At 44.4% G+C, this 19516-nt stretch overlaps 1 protein-coding gene across 2 annotated transcripts in view; it reads left to right on the top strand.

The window, feature by feature from the left end:
• AKR1D1 (aldo-keto reductase family 1 member D1) overlaps nucleotides 1-14333 on the top strand; it is an 84312-nt gene extending 69979 nt beyond the window's left edge. For both annotated transcript variants that reach the window (XM_081958122.1, XM_081958121.1), the window contains exons 5-9: nucleotides 14-136; nucleotides 4095-4204; nucleotides 8741-8906; nucleotides 10660-10742; nucleotides 13876-14333. In XM_081958122.1, the coding sequence (XP_081814248.1) occupies nucleotides 14-136; nucleotides 4095-4204; nucleotides 8741-8906; nucleotides 10660-10742; nucleotides 13876-13918 (525 nt within the window). In that variant the 3' untranslated portion in view covers nucleotides 13919-14333. The remainder of the gene's footprint in view (nucleotides 1-13; nucleotides 137-4094; nucleotides 4205-8740; nucleotides 8907-10659; nucleotides 10743-13875) is intronic.
• The last annotated feature ends 5183 nt before the right edge of the window (nucleotides 14334-19516 follow it).

Below are 19516 nucleotides of genomic sequence, written 5' to 3'. Positions count from 1 at the left end.
TTCGTTCTGACAGGCTTTGGAAGCATGCAAAGATGCAGGCTTGGTGAAATCTCTTGGTGTGTCCAACTTCAATCGTAGGCAGCTGGAAATGATTCTGAACAAGCCCGGCTTGAAGTACAAACCTGTCAGCAACCAGGTAATGACAGTGAATAGATGAGCCCATGTAAGCATGTTGACTTTCTCATGTAATGAGTGGCATAAGCCATCGGTCTTTGACTAGTGTATCTAGCATCAGAATATCTTGTATGATGCATCTTCATGATTTCCTGGCATAAAAAAACCAACTATGTCATTTTTTATATACAGTATTTCTCTTTTCAGCTTTGCTTTTGGTTTCCACTACATAAGATAAACAAACATGTTCCTAAACTAAACAAAATCTTAGCCTATTCATTCAACCTTCCCCACAGGCCTTTCATTTTGGGCTAAATTAAAATCATGTTAATTTTCTGCTCAGGGTTTTAATCTGGGAAATTCAAGTAATTAATTTCATTATATTGACAGAAGAGTCCTTTACCCTTGGGAGGAGGAAGGCATTTTGGACAGCAACCATCTAATATATGGTGGGAGGAGACACCCCTAACGCCCCTTGGGATGTGTGTTCTGTTAAAATACAGCCTGTTGTGCCTTAAAATGGCTTCTGCTGTACAGTGCAGCAAAGTTGCCATGGTAACGGCTTCACAGTACTCCACAAGGGGGATCTCTCTAGTAAGGGGGGAAATCCAACATTAGAAATTATGTTTGGTCCTGACATTTCCCCCTTATACATAAATATCCGGGCAACACCAGATTATTGGCTTGTAGTTTCTAAATATGTAATATTTCAGAGAGTGATTCAGATAGTCAGAATGGCCTTACTTACTCCAATTAATAGCTTTTTCACTTTTTCTGATCAAGATCATCTGTTCTATAATTCTTTTAAGTAGATGAGTAGGAGACAAAAGTTTATGAACATACCATGTATGCACCATACACAGGACATCATAATACTTGCATTGAACTCAAACATGTGAAAACATAGTAAGAAGAGAAATTCTGGATTTTGTTGAATTGACTGTTGCTAGTTGGAGGAGTGGGAGGAATCATAGAAGAGGAGAGCTTTGGAAGTGATGTCTGGAATGAGAGTTTTTTCTCTTCCTAAAGGTCCATATCCCTTACATCAAACTGATCATGAATGATTAAGAGCTGATACTTGGCTTTCTTCCTTTGGCAATTAACAACTGGAAATGAGATGCTATACAGCTCACAAGGCTATGCCATCGGAAAAATCTTGTGGGCTTTATTATTATTATTATTACCTTGCAGACAATGAGGTTCTCTAATGCATAAATGGTTGGTGTTTTTTAAGTATAATTATTATTATTATTATTATTATTATTATTATTATTATTATTATTATTATTATTATTATTATTATTAGCCGCTCCCTCTCCAAAAAGGACTCGGGCGGCGTACAATAAAACATGAAACATATAAAACATAAAAACATATGTGCAAACACATAAACAGCAAATCCACACACATACAAAGACATACATGCACGGAGGAGGTAACAATTACATCACATTAAGAATGTTAAAAAATCAGCCATTAAAATACCCCTTAATAATAACACAATTTAAAATTTAAAAGGACTGTCACAACCGCCTCTTGAGCAGGGGCCTCACAACCGCCTCTTTCAAGGCAGCCGGCAGAGACCCCTCGCCCAACGAAGCGTTCACTAGGCCCAGGAGCCAGTCGCGTGTAACCTCCCAGGATGCCAGTACAAGCCAGGAGGGACACGGATCCAATAAACATGTGGTAGGTCGCAGGCGTCCACGCAGCCTGTCCAAATCCTCGATGGCAACCGAGTCAAACTCCTCCCAGAATGGTCCCTCAAGACTCGCCTCGGGCGCCTCCACTGGACCACTGAAAGGGGCCCATCCCATCCGGATTTGAGCGACTTTGTCCTGTAGATATTTCCCAAACTCCTCTGCTCTGCCCTGTAAAGGGGCTTCCCGCGGCCTCTCAAACAAGAGGGAGCGTGTCACCCGAAACAGGGCAGCAGGGCGGTTATCTGCAGACGCAATAAGAGCGGCACAGTGTTGACGTTTGGCCACTCTTAATGCCACAAGGTACATCCTCAAATAGGCTCGTGCCTGTGCTCGGTCAAATTTGGAACGGGAGGATCTCCAACGACTCTCTAGGCGTCTCTTGTGGTGTTTCATCACCCTTAGCTCCTCGGTAAACCAAGGGGCCAGGGTGGTTCGTCGCCGCAGGAGAGGCCGCAAAGGCACCACTCGGTCTAGGGCCCCGGCAGTCGCACTATTCCATGCGTCTACCAGGTCCTCCACCCGGGGGCGGGTCAGGTCTACAGGAGGTGGCCCAAGCTCTGTCTGGAACTTATCTGGTTCCATCAGGCGCTTGGGGCGGAACCATCTAATACCTTCCGGCTCCGCCTCCCCGCAGCGTGGGGTAGCACCAGGGAAGTCAAGTCGGAGAAGTGAGTGATCTGACCATGACAGGGGAATAACAGTTGAATCCCCTATTCCCAGATCACTTGTCCACTGGCCAGAGACAAAGACAAGGTCCAGCGTGTGGCCCCCTTCGTGGGTAGGGCCCTGAATTAATTGGGTCAGGTCCATGGCTGTCATGGAAGCCATGAACTCCCGAACCCCCTCAGACGCTTCTCCCATCGACGGCAGGTTGAAATCCCCCATCACTAAGAGTTTGCAAGTATGCAAGCTTGCTGAAAGCAAACTTTCTTGGCAGTTGTAAAAGGTCATTGTCTTCCACCACTTTGAGCTTATAGTTGAAATATGTGGATTAGCCTAACTGAAATCTTCCTCCACCCCTTTAGAGGGCCCCACTTTAGCCACAGGAGATGCTATGGATTAGAACATGTGGTTCCCTTGGCCTACCGTTACCATAAATGTCACACACCATTCAGATGCCTGGAGTAAACTGGAACAATTCAATGAAGCAATAACTTCTTATTAGCTCTTTAGTTGGCCAGGCTACTCAGAGTCCCAGGGAGTTGAATTTTCTCCTTCCGTGCTCCTAACTTTCACTGTTTCCTTTTGCAAGGAAATAATATTGGAGATGGGAGACGCGGTGGCTCAGTGACTAAGATGCTGAGATTGTCGATCAGAAAGGTCGGCAGTTTGGCAGTTAGAATCCCTAGCGTCACGTAACGAAATGAGCTTCTGTGCTCCAAACTTTCACTGTTTCCTTTTGCAATAAAATAATATTGAAGATAGGGCTCAGTGGCTAAGATGCTGAGCTTGTCAATCAGAAAAGTCGGCAGTTCGGCAGTTCGAATCCCTAGCACCGCTTAACAAAGCCACAAAGGTCCTAACTGGAAGCCCTCTGTTTAATTCTGGTTCTGACTGGAACTCCAGTTCCCCCACCATAGAGTCTCCTCCTAGCACAGTATCCTTTTTCCTCTGCCAACTGGAAGTCTGGTTCCCCCACCATAGAGTCTCCTCCTAGCACGGTGTCTTTTTTCCTCTACCAGTCCTAACTGAAAGCCCTATGAATTGTAGAGCCGATCGGAAAACCCACCCCTTGCCATGGTGTCTCCTCCTGGTGTGCCCTGCTTTCCCTCCCACAACTGGAAGCTCCTCTCAACATTGTGACACTGACTGGAAACAGGGAGCTGCAGCAGAGGGATGAAAGAGCCGCATGTGGCTCCAGAGCCATGGGTTGCTGACCCCTGGGCTAGTCACTTTCTCTCTACCCTAGGAAGAAGAAGGCAACAGCAAACCTCTTTTGAAACCCTGGCAGTCCGCAGGAGTCAACAGTGACTCAAAGGTGTGCGCGCACGCACGCACACACACACACTGTCAGAGAGAAGACTTGATTGTGCCAAACTCTGCTGAATTGAATGACGTTTCCTAAATTACTTTGCAACTACTTTTTACCAGTTTTACAAAATGCAGCTATACCAGAGAAAGAAATCTGTGCAAGAAAGGAAGCTTATTAATACTTCCACAGTTGATTTTTCTAACCTTTGCAAGAGTTTGCTTCCTGCAAAAATAAATACAGCTAGTTTTGGTTTTGTTTCTTAATTCTGATTTTTTTTTTAAATTCTGCATTTCCCACTGTGTTTGTAGATTGAATGCCATCCATACTTCACTCAACCCAAACTTTTAGAATTCTGCAAATTGCATGATATCGTTCCTGTCGGGTACAGTCCACTAGGCACATCAAGAGATGAAAGTTGGTAAGTTATTGCATTGAAGATGGAGGAGGGAAAGAGGAGGAGGAGTGAAGCAAATGTGAAAGGATTTATCGTTTAATGCTGATGCAACTTTGTGACCAAAGCAGAGAAACAGAAATAAAGAATGTTTTGTCATGGATCAATTGTGATGTTCCATCACTGAGACTGACATGGTGATTCCATGTAGGTGAAGAGAGAAGTAAATGTGAGGAAAATCGTCAAAGTAGAAGTTCTCCTGGAGTGCTCATGCAGTTAGGGATGATGATAGCTCTAACATTTTCCTGATCCATCCTCACTGAGCAGCCCTTTTTTCATATGATAGTTGACAATTCACTAATAGAGAAGAAGAGAGGGATCAGTTCAGGGGTGAAATTCAACTGGATTGGACCGGATTGGGTGAACCGGTAGGAACTATTGGAATCACTTTGCCAAACTGGTAAAAATCACCCCTGGTTGGCCCCACCAGTGGTGGGTTCTGGATCCTGTTGCAACCGGTATGGTGCAATGGGGGCCGGCGTTCCCCACATGCAAGCACGCAGCACGGGCGTACACGCGCGCAGCGCGCAGATGTGTCCTTACCTCCACAATGCCTCAGTGATGTCTCCACAACACTCTATCTGCTCGCCGGAGCGTTGAGCAGGTGCTGTACGCTCCGTGCATGTGCGCAAAAGTGCCAAAGAGCTCAAATACAAGTGAGCTTGGGCGGGCGGGTGGGCCCTCCAGAGCACCATACCGGAACGGTACTTGGTGCTCCTGGCAGGCACCAGTACACCCGTACCAGGGTGTACCGCCTGCAACCCACCACTGGGCCCCACCCATGCCCGCCCAATCACTTGCTTCATTGCCCAGTTGCCTCTCATCTCTTCCCGCTGCTCACTCGGCCCTTCCGGCTGCTCGATCTGCCCAACCAATCCAAAAGTTTCTCCCTCTATTCATTGCAGAGCTGTTTCAGCCTATCCCAGGAGGGAAGGGGCTGGGGGGGATGATAAAGGGAGTAGTAGCTCCACTGTGAATGGAGGGAGAAAAGTTTGGCTTCTCCCTGCCACAGCATTCACTATGAAACCTTCTCATACACACATTTTTTTTCCTACCGGGTTCTCTGCATGTGACTAGGTGTGGGGGTCATGTGACTGAGTGGGCGTAGGCATGAGTGACATCGAGTTGGTCACACCCACTTGGTCACAGGACCCGACCACCACCAAGCCATGCCCACAGAACTGGTAGGGAAACAATTTGAATGCCATCCCCGGATCAGTTCTCTAATTACGGTATATATCCTGCAATTTCTGATTTCCCTGTTTTATTTCAATGCTACAGCCATCAGAACATAGCCTCAGCTAGGGGTTCATTTTTCTGATAATAACAAAGCTCCTTTTATTTCCTAATGAAAATAAGAGTTTGAATAAGGATTAAGAGTAGAATGATTTCAAAATGGCATTTTGATTGATTATGTGCCAAGACATTTTTGACTCCAGGCAACCACATAAATATATTTTCTCCATGACGATCTATCCCTAACATGTACTTTCATGTCTCCCAAGGGTGCACTCATTGCTTCTATGACTAAGCCCATCCAACCCCTCCATCCACTGCTGGTTTTCCCTCTTCTTTTCTTTCCATCTCTCTTTCCCACCATTGGGGCCTTTTCCACAGAGCTGGTCTTTTGCATAATATATCATAAGTTAAATAATTTGAGCCTGATCATTTGTGCTTCAAGTGAGAACTCTGGGTTGATTCGTTCAATGGTCCATTGGCTGCCCAGGATATCATTAGGAATCTTCTCTAACACCCATGATGGCGAACTTATGGCACACATGCCACAGGTGGCACCTAGTACCCTCTCTGCAGGCATGACAGTCATCGTCCCAGCCCAACTCTACTGCACAGGCGCATGCACCTCCTGCTGGCTAGCTGGTGTTCGGGTCTCTGCTGTGCATGCAGGGGAGGTAGGGCGCATGCGGGGACACACACACATGTGCAGGGGGGCGCATGCACAGGGGGCACTCGCATTGCATTTTGGGGCCTCGTGCAGTGCCTCCACGGCCCATTTTGGCTTCCAGTTAGTGCAGGAGGACTTCCAGGCCCAAAATAGGGCACAGGTGTCTGGCCAAAACAGGGCACATTTGGGCGAGCAGAGTGCTTCAGGAGATCCACCAGGCCAGAAACGGGGCATGGGGACCACGTCCCACGTCCAGTTTTTGCTGTCAGTGGCACCGCAGGCTGGTCCTTTGCTATTTCCAGGCCAGATTTAAGCATCCTTGAGTTTGACACCCCTGTCCTGGATTGTATCATGGAAAGTGACTGGTTTTCTTCTTCTTTAGCATAACGTGGATCCTGCATACAAGCGATTTGTTATCTGTTCCACGGTCAGCACCTGGCTGTCTCTTTGATGGTATAATCCAGTGTTTCTCAACCTTGTCAACTTGAAGATGTCTGGACTTCAACTCCCAGAATTCCCCAGCCAGCGAATGCGAATGCTGGCTGGGGAATTCTGAGAGTTGAAGTCCAGACATCTTCAAGTTGACAAGGTTGAGAAACACTGGTATAATCGAATGCCTTCACCTCCTTCACCACTCATATGGTTCATTTCTGGTGATATCCATGTATAGAAACATCATTTTAGATGTTTGAAAACAGTGTTAGCTATGAAAAAAATCATTGGAGTAGCAAACAATACATTTGTCTCCTGTTCCTTTCACTTTCCTAAGCCATACAATCCAACTACATTTTCCTTCTTCGCGTTTCCAGTTTCCTCACTCCAGTCATCAATCACAAGCAGCATCTCTTGCTTGCACGTCCTATTAAATCATAGACTCATGGAAAAAAAATCATATTTAATATTCTGACTCAATACATTTACCTAGGAAGAAAGCAACATTAGAAGTCGTGATCATCCTCATTCATGGCTTGAGATTATGTAATTATTGAAGACATGAATTTTGACTTGAAAACAACAAAAGATGAATAAAAAAATCTAGAAAAGATGAATAAAAAGTATGCTTCGAGTAACAACCAGCACAGGAAAATATAAAACATGAAAAAAAGGACTGTTTCAATACCTAGCAAAAACTCTGTGCATGAAACTATTCAAGAGAAGATATATGTCTTCCTGGCCATGATTTCCATTATGGATTTCAGCCAGCTCCAGTTTGGAAAAGACATTTCTTTCTATATTAAAGTGTCTGAAAGAACAGATAGAAGACCTCTTCTAAGGTCATGTCTACTGCAGATGTTTTAAATTCTTCCATTCCAGCCAATTTGTCAGCCTCTGTTTCGCTATTTGCTTTCGGCTGCCATTGAAATGGGGAGGGGGGACTTGGTATTTGAGAGGGGAAGATTTAGTACAGGGGAGATTATAAAAAGAGAGTTTTGTTCTTACCGCCTACTGCGCATGCTGGAGACTGGTGCTTGGTGTTGGTCAAGCCAACCGTCCTGCATACCAATCTGATGATGCTCCTTGAAGATGAAACTCACATGACACCTGAGGGATTTGCAGATTGGACAGTGGGATGAGGGTTCCTGGGGGGAGGGGGTTGGACACATATTGATATGTATGATTTTGCGCGCTTTTGCCTCAGACCTTGCTTTACTTAGCTGCTATCTTTTCATAACCAGTAAAAGTACTCTTAATTCTGCAAAATGGAGTTAAGTGGTTTCTTTCTTGGTTGCTGAGGGAGGCCGGCTTGACTTTTAAAAAAACTGAATGCAAGATTGAAAGCTAGAATATTTTAAACCAATGAAAAGATTTTTAATTAAATATTAGAGCTACACATAAAAACAATTGTTCTCTATTATGGCAGCTAAAATCATGCTTTCAGCCTGAGGACAACCTTTGAGTTTCAATTGTCCTTTTTGTTGTTGTTAGTTGCGAAGTCGTGTCCGACCCATCGCAACCCCATGGACAACGTTCCTCCAGGCTTTCCTGTCCTCTTACCATCCCCCGGAATCCATTTAAGATCACGCCAACTGCTTCGGTGACTCCATCCAGCCACCTCATTCTCTGTTGTCCCTTTCTTCTTTTGCCCTCAATCTTTCCCAGAATTAGCCTCTTCTCCAGTGAGTCCTTCCTTCTCATTAGGTGCCCAAAGTATTTGAGTTTCATCTTCAGGATCTGGCCTTCTAAAGAGCAGTCAGGGTTGATCTCCTTTAGGGCTGACCAGTTTGATCGCCTTGCAGTCCAAGGGACTCGCAGAAGTCTTTTCCAGGACCATAGTTCAAAGGTCTCAATTCCTTGGCACTCAGCCTTTCTTATGGTCCAACTTTCACACCCATACATTGCAACTGGAAAATTGTCCTTTTACTCATCTGTTTATATGCCAACATGGTTAGGTTACCCCAGTGAACTAAATCTGGATCCATTAAGTACCATGCCTCAATTTGAAAAAGGATCAAAACTGCACTTGATTTAGTAGTGGATATACTTTTGAATAGTTGTTGTCTTGTGCCAGCTCCTTTTCAAACCCATGTTGTAATCTATGTATCTTCCTCCTAAGGAGAATCTGATTCTTTTTTTTCTCTTTGTGTATTTTTTTTTACAAGGGTGAATGTATCTTCCCCTCCGCTCTTGGATGATCCCTTGCTAAATGCCATTGGAGAAAAATACAACAAGACAGCAGCTCAGGTGGCCCTGCGCTTCAGCATTCAGCGTGGCGTGGTGGTCATTCCAAAAAGCTTTAACCCAAAGCGCATTAGAGAAAACTTCCAGGTAAACACAATGAATGAATGCAATGTAGACTCTTTCCAACTTAAACAAAATGAGGCAGTCTTCAGTTTTTTAGATTTAGAGTCTGTTACAAGTGCCATTACTATTACTCTATCTCCAGTTGTATCTGGGTGGAGATATTACAGCTGTGATTCATCCACTGTAACCCAAGAATGAATATCATTCTACAACAGCAGCAGTGGTGGGTTTCAATTTTTTTTAGAACCTCTTCTGTAGGTGTGGCCTGCTTTGTGGGAGTGGCTTGCTGGCCATGTGACTGGGTGGGAGTGGCTTGCTGGCCATATGACTGGGTGGGAGTGGCTTGGCAGCCATGTGACTGGGTAGGCGTGGCCAACTTGTAAAATGTGGTGAAACTCACTTAACAACACTCTTGCTTAGCAACCAAAATGTTGGCTCAGAAACTCTGGCATTTGAAGCACGCAAGTCTTAAAGATGTCAAATTACAAGACCCTTGCACCCCTAACCCGTTAGAAAAAAAAAAACCCAGGGGTGTTCAAACCTGACAGCTTTAAGACTTTAAGGTTTATATAGGACTCTTAGAGGCAGGCGGGGCAATTGGTGAGCCAGCCAATCAGTGAGCGGCGGGCGGGGCAAACGTGGTGCAGATGGGCGGGGGGAGGGAGCCGGAACCGGTTTTAAACAGCATGGTAGATTTGTGGAACCTCTTCTATAGAAGAGGTTAGAACTGGCAGGAACCCACCCCTGGCCAGCAGCCTTCTTCAATCTTGCACCCTCCAAATATCTCAGCCCCATCCTTTCCAGCACAGCATGGCTCTTGAGGAGTTTTCCAATCCAACTTCTTTGGAAGGAGTCCGGTTGGATTAGAAACCAGAAGGATAAAAGATCAGACGTCTTTTTTTCCATCTCTATTCTTTCAGATGTTTGTAACATTTTTAATACATTTTGAAAGCTGCAAGTTGTCCCCTTTTAAAAAGCACATAAATATAGTAGATAGCACAAACGAGGAACATCTATTTCTCACATGTTACTGAACTACAGTTCCCAGCAGTCTTGGACAGAATGGCTAATAGTGAAGGCAGCTGCATGTTAAATTTCAAATCTTCTGAAGGATCACAGATTCCATATCCACAGAGAGATTATAGATTGCTGAATTTGATTGCTGATTAAACTAGGGCCAGTCATGTTCTTACAAGGTGACATAGCATGTGATAAATGTGAATGCCCTCCTCCTCTCCTCTTTTTTAAAAAAAATTCTCCAAGGGATTGCTTCTTTCCTTCCATACAGTCAGTTAAATTTGCCATTTTGTATCCTTATTTTAGGGGATGTGGTGGCTCAGTGGCTAAGAAGCTGAGCTTGTCGATCAGAAGGTCAGCAGTTCAGCGGTTCGAATCCCTAGTGCCACATAACTGAGTGAACTCTCGTTACTTGTCCCAGCTTCTGCCAACCTAGCAATTCAAAAGCATGTAAAAATGCAAGTAGAAAAATAGGGACCACCTTTGTTGGGAAGGTAACAGCATTTTGTTCGCCTTCGGCATTTAGTCATGCCGGCCACATGACCACAGAGATGTCTTTGGACAGTGCTGGCACTTTGGCTTTGAAACAGAGATGAGTACCACCTCCTAAAGTCAGGAATGACTAGCACATATATGCAAAGGGAACCTTTACATTTGCCTATCCTTATTTTAAAACTCCTTTTTGCAAAGAATTTATACTGTGTTTTTCTTTCATAAGATGCTGCTAGAACTAACGTGTCTCTTTCTTTTTTGCGTTAAGATCTTTGACTTTTCCCTCACTGACAAGGAAATGAAAGATATAGAAGCTCTGAATAAAAATGTCCGCTATGTGGAGCTTTTAATGTAAGTCCCTGAATAATTCCAAAGATTGACAATTAGGGGAAATTTGTGGTTTTTATGGGATACTCAGTACCGCACTGTCACTTTTTAAGAAAATAAAACTGGGGGCTATCAATGATTTGTAAGCAGGTTGGGGATTGCTTGATTTGTATGTCTTGTGAACTTGCCCAACTGCTTTGTATAACACATGGCTAAAAACTAGAGTTTAGAATAATGTGTGAAGAATTCAGGGTCCTAAATAGCCATCACATCGAAGGACAAATCTCAATGAGCTTCATACTTTTGCTTAGTCCCATGATCCTTAGGACATCACAGGACAGTTGCTAATAGCCAGAATTCCTTTGGCTGGGAAATTGGCACAAACCCATTTTCTGTTCATTCACCACTCTCCTAATATTCATGCTCCCAGGAGTACAACAAAGATAAGGATATATGGGAATTATAAATCAGTTTTTCTTTCAAAGGTAGCTTCACTTTTCCTCAAGCTTTTACCTCAGCACGTAGAAATGTCATCAGTACCATAGAGTTCTATAAAAACAGGAATGTCCCTCATGTCGTTGTGTTTCCAGACAGAAATTGGAATAAAACAGCAATAGATAAATGCTAAGATCCATGACTCCTTCATAGGTATATTGTAGTGATGGCGAACCTTTTTGGCACCGAGTGCCCAAGCAGGATCACATGTGCATGTGCGCATCAGAGTGCTGGAAACCCAAAGACCAGCTGGCCGAAACCTAAAAACACATGCCTGTTTTGGGGGCATTTTTCCGGCTGTTTTTGGACCGGTTTCAAGCCAGTTTCTGGGCCATTTTTGGCCTGAAAACGGCCCCAAATACCCAAAAAACAGCCTGACAAACAGCTTGAAAACAGCCCAGAATACAGCCCGAAAAACAGCCCAGGCTGTTGGGTATTTTTGGCTGCTTTCAGGCCATTTTCCAGCATTCCTGTGCCTGTGAAGACCAGCTGGAAACTAGAAGAGCAGCTGGCGATGGCATGCGTGCCCACAGAGAGGGCTCTGAGTGCCACCTCTGGCATGCATGCCATAGGTTCGCCATCATGGGTATATTGGATTAAAATCTCCAGAATGTTTAGCCAGCTCGATAGCTTTTGACTCTCCTGTCTTCTCACAGTGCAACAGTCTCTGCCATGAAATTCTGTTCATCTTGAAGCTGGAAAATGGCTTTAAGTTTTCCAAAAAAAACAAAGATTTAGGAGCACAGCAGGCTGCGCTGTGATGAGGCTACTGCTCACTTTCAGGATTGATAACATTGAAATCAGTGTCAAGAAATCTGCAGAAGGATCAGCTGAGTAAGAAATGACCCCAAGATTTATTTCACATACGCCTGTCTGCTGGAAGCTATCCAGACCATCCGTGTCCTTAGATAACCAAATGAAGGTTCCAGATTTAGCCCCAGCAGCCTAATTAAAACGAAGAGCCAATCTTAAATTGGATGCCTGGCAGTCCAGAGAAACTAACAGAAAGTTAGCCAAACCAGAAAGGCCAGAAAGCTTTGGCAGTTCAGAGAACTGAAACAAAATTCAGTAATGGCTCTAGTCCTCAGAATACGTAGTTTAGTCAGCACGTGTTAAAGAGGTATAATTTTCTTTTACTTCTCAATAGCCAAACAATATTTTGGACATGCCCTTTACCTAGGGCAGGGAGCTCCAAACTTGGCAACTTTGTGGACTTCCTTATGCTGATTGGGGAATTCTGGGAGTTGAAGTCCACAAGTCTTAAAATTACCAGGTTTGGAGACCCCTGACCTAAGGCTATGAGATGTAGATTGTAAAATTCCAGACAGCAAGCCTGTTCCACAAAACTCATTGAGTGATTTTAGGCCCCCACTGTCTCAATCTAATCTATTCATACAGGTGAGGTGGAGTTAAGATTATGTTGTTAGACACCCAAAGTCATTGGATATGAGATGGACAGCAAATAAATTTCATAACAACAAACAAACAAATAAGATTAGGGACCTTTTGCTCTCAGAGAAAAGGAATTAATGTTCCTAGTAATACCAAGTCTTCAAGATGAGTCCATAATTTCTGCCAATCATATGAAAATTAGCCTGTCTCAATATGAGATGTTTTTTCAACTTCCCAGCCTATCCAGATATTTGCTGAAAATCTCTCATCCAAGTAGTAACCCAGTCTGATCTACCTTAGCTTCTTGAGGCTAATCTTAAAGTCACCTGGTGCTGCCAATTAGTGGCACTACGCTAGAACTAATAGTAGCGATTATTTTCTCCATTAGGAATTTTAGTACAATTCTCAACAAAGTTGCAATGGCAACTAGCATTTTTATTTCTTCAGAGGCTTTAAGGGAGGTGGCGAGTCAGGAAGGGCATTTAACATATTAATACAGGGGTGACATTCAAATGTTTTCCCTACTGGTTCTGTGGGCATGGTTTGGTGAGGGGAGTTTCCTCTGACTGAGTGGGTGTGACCAGCTCGATGTCACCATGGCCACACAGTCACATGACATCCCCCCACCAAGCCACACCCACATAACCTGGTAGGAAAAATTGTGTGTATGAGCACAAGAAGGGCTTATAGTGAATTCTGTGGCAGAGAGAATCCGAACGTTTCTCCCTCCATTCACAGCGGAGCTGCTGCTCCCTTATGGTCCTCCCCAGTCCCCTCTCTCCCAGGGACTACCTTAAAGGGACAGGCTGCAGCAGCTCTGCTGTGATTGGAGGGGGAAATGTTCGGATTGGGTGGGCAGATCAAGAAGCCGGAAGGGCCAAGCAAGTAGTCAAAAGAGGTGAGCGGTGGCTGGGCAAGCAGGCGACCGAGTAACCAAGCAGGCGACTGAGCAGGCATGGGCAGGGCCAACCAAGGGTTGATTTCTACGGGTTCGAGGGACCGATTCAAATCGTCCCTAGCCAGCCGGTCCAATCCGGTTGAATTTCACCCCGTATTAATACACAACTGTGCTCTTTCTGCTACAGCTTCCAGTAAGGCATCGTGGTCCATACAAAACAGTATTGAGAGTTCTGGTTTAGCAATTCTGGGAGAGATGCAGTATTTTCATTCCTAATTTTGCTCCTAGCAAATACTGTTTGTGAACCAGTTACGTGACTGTTGGTGTTTCTTTTAAGTGACATTATTAATCCTAACTCTTAATTTCCTGCAGGTGGAAAGACCATCCTGAATATCCTTTCCATGATGAGTACTGAAAATTTGGGGTATCCAAGAGCATACATTCACTTGTAGTGATCTCAACTAATATCTTATACGTTTGTATCTGGTAGTAGTCCTTAAATCACTTAACCCAATCCAATCCTTAGTGCTACAACTTATGTAGTGGATATAGAAAATAAGGCACATTCAGAAAAAATGTTTTAAAACTTAATGTGCAAATACTGCCAAATGTAAACTTTAGTAGAGGAAAACAGGATGCCCTTTTTTAAAAAACATAGATATGAAAAATATATCTTTCTCCAGCCGTCTCAAAACTTGCCATGATTAACGCACCTGAAAGAACAGTTCTGGTTAAGCCTGCAGTGAACCAGAACTACTGGATGCAAAGGCAGGAAACATTGATTGAGGGCAACAATTATTCAAAATAAATCTGGAAATAATTTTTGGGAATTGTTTGGGTTGCTTTTTTTTTTAATGGCCTTCCCGATTAGAACACTCTTTACTCTTACATGCTGACTTACATGTTTCATTCCTATTACACTGTTTGCATGAATAATAATCGTATATCCCCCTGAATTAGCCTCCCTGAAAATACTTGCAGATGTGCTAGACTGCGAACTTTCATATTTCCCAGGGGCCACTTGCTGCAACAGAGAATGGGAGATAACAAGGAGGAGGCCCTGCGTTCATTTCCAACAGTTTCTTTCTCTTCCTCTCTATGCTGTAAATGGAAGGAGAGAAGAGGAACTCAAAATCTGAGCCACAGAAAAATCGAAAGTTGTTTCTACTCACTTTGCAGATCCAAGTGAAATTGTGTAGATCTAAGTGAACATTTTGAACAATTCAAGGTAAAACTACAGTTAGTCCTAAGTTGGTACTTATGATCCTTTAGCAGCCATTTGATATTACGAGGTCACCGAATGATCGCTGGTTATGATTGATCCTTGGAATCCTGCCTGTCCCAGCAGCCCCACAGTCACGTGATCACAATCTGGGTAGTACTTGGCAAACTGCACTTGTGACTAGTTGCCAAGCACACTGCAGTCACATACAATACAATAATACAATACAATACAATACAATAGTAGAGTTGGAAGGGACCTTGGAGGTCTTCTAGTCCAGCCCCCTGCCTAGGCAGGAACAAGATCAACATTGCTACCTTCCATGCCAATTTCCCCAGAAATTCAAAGGTGAAGCTGGCAAGAAGATTGCAGATAGCAGGAATAAGCTTCCCAACCTGCACATCATCCCCCGGTCTCTCTGCACTTGCCCCATGCCAGCCACTTGTGTTCCCACACTCTCCCCCCCCCCAGCATATGTGGCCCCTCCTGTTTAGCGCACACACTCTTCTGTACCCTCTCTAATCCACGCAGCATCTCTCATATCCCTGCTCACCCTTCCCATGTACCCATGCACCCTCCCAGATCACCCTCTACACTCCCACAAAGTCGTGGGATTCAGCCGGTTTGCACCAGTTTGGGCAAACTGGTTGTTAAATTACTGCTATCAAAAGTGGAGCCTGGGTGCTGCGCTGCAATGGAGAAATGGGCAACGGAGCAGCTGGTGCAAGGGAAGGAGAAGGCCGCTTTCCCTCTTTCTTCTCCCTGCTCCTTCTCCTTCCTTCGTGCCGGCCACTCTGTTGCCTGTTTCTCCATTGCAGTGCAGTGCCCAGGATCCACTTTGATAGCAGGGGTGTGTATGTGTGGTAATTTAACAAACCGGTTCACCCAGGCTCAGGTTGGCCATCGCAGGAGGCTCGTTCCATGTGTGCATCACAGCTGGATTATGGGAATGGGCCATGCCTCCCATGACAGCCAACCTGATCCTGGGCGAACCAGTTGTTAAATTATTTGAATCCCACCACTGCTCCCCCTGTCCCACATCTCTCCCTCATTCAGCAACAAAGGTGGGTTCCTACCAGTTTGGCCGAACCGGTAGTGGTTTGCTGGCCTGGGTTGCCAGAACCAGCAGCCACCCAGGCCTGCCATGCATCCGAACCGGTTCTTTTTCATTCTGTAATGTTCTGAGCATGCGCAGACCTATTTATGGGCAAAATTGTATGCGCACCAAACCGGCAGCAATACTGGCAGCAATCCACCTCTGCCCATCAGCATCCATTTATTGTCCTGCATGCCCGGGACTTGCATCTTCCCAGCAGCTTCCCCACTGACTTTAGTTGTGGGACTCTGGCAGGAAGTTCCCTTACCTAATGACTGTAGGATTCAATTAACAAAGGCAGCCGGGTCTTCAGAGATTTCTATCACTAAGCCATGCAGTTACACTTCATGTCTGCATTGCTTAGCGATGGAAATTCCAGGTCCAGTTGCTGTTGTAAGTTGAGGATGAACTGTACGGTCATTCTCATTTCGCAGTTACAGTTTGCATTAGAAAATGCATGGTACTGGTCTACAGAAGAGCAGCATCTTTATGTATCCTTGATTGGGATGTAACATTTTAATCCTGCTCCAGTAAGGTTAGTGGAGCCTCGCCAGTAAATCCAGTAGGAGTAAAATGTAACACTCTGTGCTGTACAAAATGTGCTGCCATTTAAATTCTGTATGCATTCATCAAACAGTTGGAGATGGAGAAGACATTAAAAAATAATAATCAAGGCCACCATCCAAAGTTAGATGTATCTACGTCCCATTTAGAACATGATAGTCTTTTAGCAGCCTGACATTCTGCTTTTATCTCAAACCACAACTAGAAAAATGATAACTGTCTTGGCGTAAGTACATCCTTTGCCTGAGACTTCGTTCCAAAACTTTGACCATTTGGTTTTCAAATGCATACCAGCTGACAAATCTGCACTGAGATGCAAAAGGCCCAAAATGGGGAAGATAGTAAAATTAGTCCATTCATGACCCCAAAGAAACCTTGGTGAATCCAGTCCTGTTTATTTGTTGAAGATTTAAAGCAAATTAAGACAAAGAGACTCCATTCCCAAGAGAACAGTCAATTCCCAAACTTACCATATTTTTCAGAGTATAAGACGGACCTTCCCCCCCCCCCAAAAAAAGACGGTGAACATCTGGGTGAATACAGCATTTTTAGCCTCACGAACCCCCCCCCCCTTTGTGAAAATGGACGTGCAGAGGGTTTGGGAGGCCTGTAAAGTGGTTCTGGGGGCTGGGGAGAGCCATTTTTTGCTCATTTTGCCCCCCCTGCCCCCAGGAGCACTTTACAAGCCTCTCAAAGCCTATGCATGCCCTGTTATTTTGTGAAAAATGGGCCATTTTTTGCTCATCTTCCTCCCACCCCCAGTTTCCAGCAGCACTTTGAAGGCCTCTCAAACTCTCTGCATGCCCCGTTTTTCACCAAAAAAAGGGGGCTTGCAGAGGGTTTGGGACGCCTGCAGAGTGCAAAAACTTTTTTAAAAATTTACCTCTTCAAAATCTTGGTGCGTCTTATACTCTGGCGCGTCTTATAGTCTGAAAAATACAGTATAATGGGGCAACGTTTTTTTTTAACTATAGCAAAGTTTTTTTATACTTTACTATTTTGGAACTGGGGACAATCAGCTTCATCTTGATTTAGCAAGGGGCATATGCAGAACATTATTTTTCTGTTGGAGAGATAAAAAAGAACTATATTGGCTAATGCCACCCTTTGTTCACCAGGCAAATGTCAAACCCTTATACGGTCGATACATTTTAATGAGACACTGGCTCACAAGTTGTGGCAATTTTTAAGGCTTTGGGATTTATCATTCCACTTTAATTTTTTGAGATCTTGAGCATTGGATAGGGGAAAAATGCTTTAAAAAGCTTTAAAAAAAAGCTGAAAGTGGAAAAAAGTTGGCCACACCCACCCAGTCACATGATCCACCACTAAGCCATGCCCACAGAATGCGCAGGGGCGGGGAGATTAGATTTCACCACTGTATATGATGTTGCCAATACTGCAAATCTAAGCAACACAACACATGCAATTATTGGCTAGGGAATTCTAGGGTTGAAGTCGACACATCTTAAAGTTGTCACAGTTGAAAAATACTGATGTAAAAATACCTTTCCCAACCTAGCCCAGCAAAAGTTGGGCTTGGAGAGAGAAATCTCGGTGCTATGAGACAAAGAGTAACAACCAATAAAGTCAGTGGCAAACATCAGCTTTGTAAAACATGAAAATCCAGTGAGGGGAGGGCAAAAAAAGAATGCCATATTACACATTACCAAAAGACAAAACAAACAAACAAGCAAAAATGCACATGGCTATCCAAAGGAAAATTTGCATAAGGTTAACGGCAATGTCTCAAATTAACAACCAACAACAATAAGGTGGGAACATTTGTTAGAATTCCCTGGCATTATTGAATTATAGCAGTGACGTGCAGGCAGGGGAGGCAGGGGAGGCAGAGCCTCACCGCTCTCATGAAAAGAAAAAAAAAGAAAAAAAATTCTCCCCTTTTCTCTTTCATCTCTTTCTTCCACGTGCAAGCAAAATACCCCAGGATCACGGTGGCAGGGGCAGCAACTCCTTCCGCTGCACTGCAGAGTAGAGCCACGCTGTGTTCCTCAGCTCTAGCCTCAGATCAGCGTGAGCCGCAGTCCCCTTCCTGTTGGCTCAGGAAGGAGGGGAATGGGACCATGTGTGCAGGAGGCTCCTCAGCGCTAGCCTCAGATCAGCGCGAGCTGTGATCCCCTTCCCCTGCACACGCGGTCCCATTCCCCTCCTTCCTGAGCCAACAGGAAGGGGACCGTGGCTCGCGCTGATCTGAGGCTAGCGCTGAGGAGCGCAGCAGAAGGAGTTGCTGTCCCCGCCACCGTGATCCTGGGGTATTTTGCTTGCATGCTTGCAAAGATCAAAGTTGTCACAGTCCTCCCTTCATGATGATCATTTGATGATGTCACCAGCCTCACCAGTCATAAACCTCACCGCACGTCACTGAATTATAGAGATCCAACACATCTGGAAGGCACTAGACTGTGAAAGACTAACGTACTCTCTTGAGCCGTCCACTGATTCCAGAGGCATGTAACAATAATCAAACAATGCATCACGACTCAGCAAAAAACATAAAATAAACCCAGTTGGGTACTGTAAGCAATCCAAAATCCAAAACGCTTTGTTACAATGGCTTAAATGAAAAATAAGCGTTCATGGTTTAGGATCAATACAGAAAAAGGGAGATGCCTATTTCCGAGCAATTCTTCCATTGGCTACAGTCAAGCAGAAAAGCAAGAATGAAGTGTGCTTAGAAGGATTCAAATGTTGCGGGGGGTGGGGGGGCTTGTTTGAAGTTCATCATCCAAAGAGGATGATGACAAAAATGATTAGGGGACTGGAGCCTCAAATATATGTAGAACAGTTACTGGAATTGGGTATGCCTAGTTTAATGAAAAGAAGGTCTAAGGGTGACATGATAACAGTGTTCCAATATCTCAGGGGCTGCCACAAAGAAGAGGGAGTCAAACTATTCTCCAAGGCACCTGAGGGTAGAACAAGAAGCAATGGGTGGAAACTAATCAAGGAAAGAAGCAACTAGAACTAAGGATAAATTTCCTGACAGATAGAACAATTAATCAGTGGAACTATCTGCCTCCAGAAGTTGTGAATTCTCCAACACTGGAAGTTTTTAAGAAGAGATTGGACAACCATTTGTCTGAAACATTATAGAGCTTCCTGCCTGAGCA

This window comes from Natrix helvetica (assembly GCF_964273705.1).
Source record: "Natrix helvetica genome assembly, chromosome: 6".
Classification (NCBI taxonomy): Eukaryota; Metazoa; Chordata; class Lepidosauria; order Squamata; family Natricidae; genus Natrix; species Natrix helvetica.
Note: the sequence above shows the minus strand (reverse complement) of the source record. Positions and strands in the feature narration are given on the sequence as shown.